The 4,667-nt window shown below is 43.1% G+C and overlaps 1 protein-coding gene across 1 annotated transcript in view; it reads right to left on the minus strand.

The window, feature by feature from the left end:
• LOC111813568 overlaps nucleotides 1–3,387 on the minus strand; it is a 7,213-nt gene extending 3,826 nt beyond the window's left edge. Inside the window, exon 1 of the mRNA XM_023704663.1 lies at nucleotides 1,907–3,387. Coding sequence (XP_023560431.1) covers nucleotides 1,955–3,196 — 1,242 coding nt within the window. The 5' untranslated portion in view covers nucleotides 3,197–3,387 and the 3' untranslated portion in view covers nucleotides 1,907–1,954. The remainder of the gene's footprint in view (nucleotides 1–1,906) is intronic.
• Nucleotides 3,388–4,667: the final 1,280 nt, after the last annotated feature.

Raw genomic sequence — 4,667 nt, forward strand, 5'->3', positions numbered from 1 at the left:
GTAAAGGAGAGTTGATGAAAATTGTAAGGAGATAATGAGTTTGAATTGCACATAATCAGTATTCTCCCTTATTGGAAAGAAACCAACAATTACAAAAATGAACATCTTCCTGGACAATATATTGGTATAGCTTAAACAAGGAGCACACCATACCCTTTACCACAGAGCAGTTAACTTTTGGAACTGGGCTAAAGAAAGAAAATGGATGAGGAAATTGAGGTAGAGAAATAGATAGCATTGTGATAATTTATCACAGATAATCAGGGCCACCAATTCTGACCTTTACAAGATCATTTCCACTTTTTAAAAAATTGATTTTAATGAGAAAGAAATAGCAATAAGACAGTTCCAAAACAGGTTAGTAGGACAGTTACAATAATTAATACACTGCATATTGTTGTCTTCATAGTAGTTATTCAGAGTATAAGATGCAGTCATGATATCTTGTCTAAACAAGATTTGTACTATTAGTACAAATCTTTCTTCTCATTGAACTAAAAGAAAGTAGCTGTATATACTATTTTGTATATACAGATATATATGCATAATATATATTATATGTAATGTATTTTTTCACTACAAAATGGTCCTTCATTTATATTCTCCTTTTTTGTTTTGTTTTGTCAGAGATGGGTATTCCATTGCTATGCAAATATTGTACGTGCATGAATTCAGCAAAATAATCCAATATAGTCCAATAATCCATAATAGTAGTGGGTTATCTGCAGAACTGGCAATGTCAGAAGTTGTTGACTTGAGCCTTTTACAGCTCAGCATATTAATACGGTTTTACTTTTTATACCTCGTGTTTATACTTTTCTGCTGGATGGTTAAGACCAAGGTAAAACAAGACCTATATAACAAGAAATGTAACTTTTGTATCTAACAAGGTCAGTCAGGTCCCCTCAGGATTTACCCTGAAACCATGTACATCAGTTTATAGATCTTTTGTCAGTATCAGCCATGTGGATGAGTCATGGCCATTGCTTGACCAGTTTGCTCTCTGTGAAAGCCTGAGAGAATCTTTTCTCTCTAGGTGACTCTCCTTAAGCACACTATACATCAACCATTTCCACTTTGAGAGGTAAGTAGAATTCATCTTCAGCAACCTTACCCATAAATTCACAAGACTGTTTTATAGTTTAGTAGAAAGGCCATGTAACAATATGTATAGCTAAATGTTTTCCAAACTTGAGAATCATTTAAGTTTCCCTTGTTAAATTGTTACCTTTAAATTGACTCATAAAATATTTTTAATTAAATGTATTTCCAAAAAGCAATTGTCACTGTTTAAATAAAAAACAATGTCACTTACAAATGATTAAAGTAGAAGTAAATCCACTGTAATAAGGTTGTGAACATGAATGTTATTAAATTCCAGCTGAGTACACTTTTTGTCCACTGAAGAATGAGAAATATATTAAAAATCACTACCCCAAACTAGGGAAAACCCTTAATGAAATAAAGAAGACTGAGAAAGGAATAATTTTCCCCTCCTAAAACATCGTTTAATGCCGTGTCTCTGTACCATTTGAAGTTGTCTTGTTTTCAGAAAATCGCAGAAGACTAATTTCCCACCCACCCTAGACTTTAGCACCCCCCATAATATAATTATTCTTCTCTGTGTCTCTGGTAGAGTAGTCAAAACTCTTAGTCCTCAATGACTCAAAAACAAATTTTAAAAACCTACCAGCATTCCAAATAGCTAATCCCTGACAACCTTTCTTTTCTTTCTCTCCTTCCTTCCTTCCTTCCTTCCTTCCTTCCTTCCTTCCTTCCTTCCTTTCTTTCTTCCTTCCTTCCTTCCTACTTATTTATTTTCTGGACAGAAGGAATTGAGGAACCCACCATAACACAAACCTGAAGTAAAGGTAATGAAAGTGACTTTTTCTCCAAAGATACTTACTTAGCAGAGGCCTGGACAACCAGACAAATGGCTGGAGTTTGATCCCTTCTAGAGAGGGTGACTCTTCTTCACCATCCCAGAGCCTGGGGTACTGTCAGAGCAGATGGACTGCTGGGTCTCAGGTGCTAAAGCTGCAACCTCAGGGAGCTCTGGAGATAGTTTCTCGCTGGGTAGTGGCAAAGCCTCAACAGCCTGAGCATCTGGCACCTTAGGAACCTCCAGGACATTTGAAGACTGACTTTGAGAAATCTCTTGGACTAAAGAGGTGTTGAGAGAGGTCTGCTGAGTGGGAAGTAGGAGCTGAAAGTCTTGGACAGTCTGGGAGACCTGTGGATCCATAGCCTGAAAAGGCATCACTGGGACCTGGGTGGCCGTAGCCTGGCTTCCAGATGCCTGAACAGTTGGAGGCTGTGTTTGAAAAGCCCAAGGAGGATTCTGGGGCTGGCTTTCAGAGTGTACATGAACCTGAAAGGGACTCTGAGGAGACACAGGCCCTACCAGGTGGCTCTGAAAGGCCACAGGCGTTGCAGGATGACTCTCTAAGGAAAGGGTAACTGGAAGCTGGTTCTTAGAGGCCACAGGGAGGATAGGCTGGCTCCTAGAAGTAGTGAAAGAAGGCTGAGCAGAGATTGAGAGGGAAACAGCAGGGTTCTTTAGGGCCAGGACATCAGAAGGCAAGGGCTGGTCCAGAGAGGATGGAGGTTGCAGCAGAAGGCTCGTTCCACCACGACCTTCAGGGCCTGGGAAGCTGACTGCCTCTGGACTGTTGTCATCTTCAGGCTCTGGGCCCAGATTCTCTTTGCAGAAGTCTTGAGGATCACTACTGTCCTTGGTGCTTTCCCTTCTACCTTTGCCCTTCTTCTCCTCCTCCAGGCCTGCCACGGCCATGCCCAGGATGCCCCTCCTCTTCAGGGACCTTAGGTGCTGCCGCTGCATCAGAAAGGTGTTGGAGATGCTCTCGAAGGTCCAGGAGAAGCGGTGGCTTGCGCTGCGGCGTAGAGTTTCGACCGTGGGGACAGCGGGCGTGCGGGTGCTCCTCCTGGAGGACTCTTCCGGGAGCAGCTCTATGTTACCGGTGTACCAGGAGACCCACCAGAGCAGGCTGAAGAAGATGATGATCGAGCCCAGGTACAGCAGCATGTCGTAGAAGAGCAGGTCCGCGAAGACGCCAGTGAACAGCACCACAGCGCCCACAGTGTCAAAGACCACGCCCAGCCAAAAGAAATGCTTGCAGCGGCCCAGTCTCGGCCGCTTCCCAGTAGTGGAGATGCTGGTTGTTAAATGCTCCATAGTCTCTCACTGTTGCTGCCACTACGTCCGTAGAAGGGGACCAGGCCGGCAAAACGGCTAAAGTACGGAGGCCGCTGGGTCCCCATGACAACGCGAGGGGCAGGGCCAGAGGAGGGAAGTTAGGCCCCACCCAAGCCCAACCAGAGGAAAAACGGAGCTGGAGGAGAAAAGCCTCCGCTCAGTGGGAGGGTATCTATCCCAAACCCGCCTTGTGCGCTTGCGCAGTGTTCCCCCCCAAGATCCTGGGCTCGCGATTTCGCAATTTGAGGAGCAATTACTCCTCCATAGGGTAGAGGGCAGCATGGTGTCTTATTTCTGCAGTTGGGAGAGCAGCGGTGTATATAAAGGTGTATATATATTCCCACGCCTCACCTTCCTGGGCAAGACCCTGAAAAGAGCACAGGGCAAGGACTTTCCTCTAGTGAAGTCCACACAACTGGAATGTAGTTGGTTCCCAGGCAGACACTTCCCAAAGTACTTAAGTTAGGGTCTATGGTTAGATTTTGTCTTGTTTTGTTTTCTTTATAGTGAGAAATTGAATCCAGGGTATTTTCCCTGAACTGCGTTCTCAACCCTCCTCTCCCCATTAATCTTGAGACAGGTCTTTCTGATTCACTCAGATTGGGTACAATCTGTAATTCTCTCAGACTCCCAGAATGCTGGAATCTTAATTTTTTGGTTTCTCACTTTTTGAGACAAGGTCTCTTTATGTAGTTCAGGCTGGCCTTAAAATCTCAGAGATCTTCTTACCTCAGCTTCCAGAGTATTTGTATTAAGGGCATGTGGCACCATGCCCAGTAGGAATGTTAATTCTTGTTTTAGCTGTCTGCCCCCAAGTGCTTACAGTTAATCTACTGGTTCCAGATAATAGCGGAAAATAGGTATAGAAGGACAATACCTGATTATGGTAAAAACTATATCCAAAAAACCAATAGCCACTATCATACTAAATGTGGAAAAATTAGAGGAATTCCCCCCAAAACAGGCACAAGACAAGGATGTTCACTGTTATTATAGGCAGCTAAGTTAGGTAGAAATTAATGTACAGTTAAGGAAGGACTAGGTACTCAAGGAAGTAAGCAGAAAAAAATAGAGATTTCAGAATTGTGGCTGGAAGTGCATCTGAAGAAGATCAAACCTCAAGATAAAGATGCAATGGTCAGCCTGCATACCTCCCTAAGAAGTAAAGAGTAACTTGAAATTATACTGTAATTAACCACATGGTCAAAAAAGTCCACACAGGAATCAGTTACCCAGAGCACCTGGACCCATCCTTTCACCCAAATTCCTTTGTTCTTTTCATGTACACTTGCCATGTGACTCATTTCTCTACTGGGTCAATGATAGCAAAGCAGCTGTACTTATAATCTCATAACTTGATTATAGTTTGACTCTTGTAGTATCCACATTGTGTCTTTGCTGTATAAAGTACTCTTGACAGAGGGCCTTGGTGGCAACTCACTTTTGGGAT

This window comes from Octodon degus, unplaced genomic scaffold (assembly GCF_000260255.1).
Source record: "Octodon degus isolate 3935 unplaced genomic scaffold, OctDeg1.0 scaffold00200, whole genome shotgun sequence".
NCBI lineage: Eukaryota > Metazoa > Chordata > Mammalia > Rodentia > Octodontidae > Octodon > Octodon degus.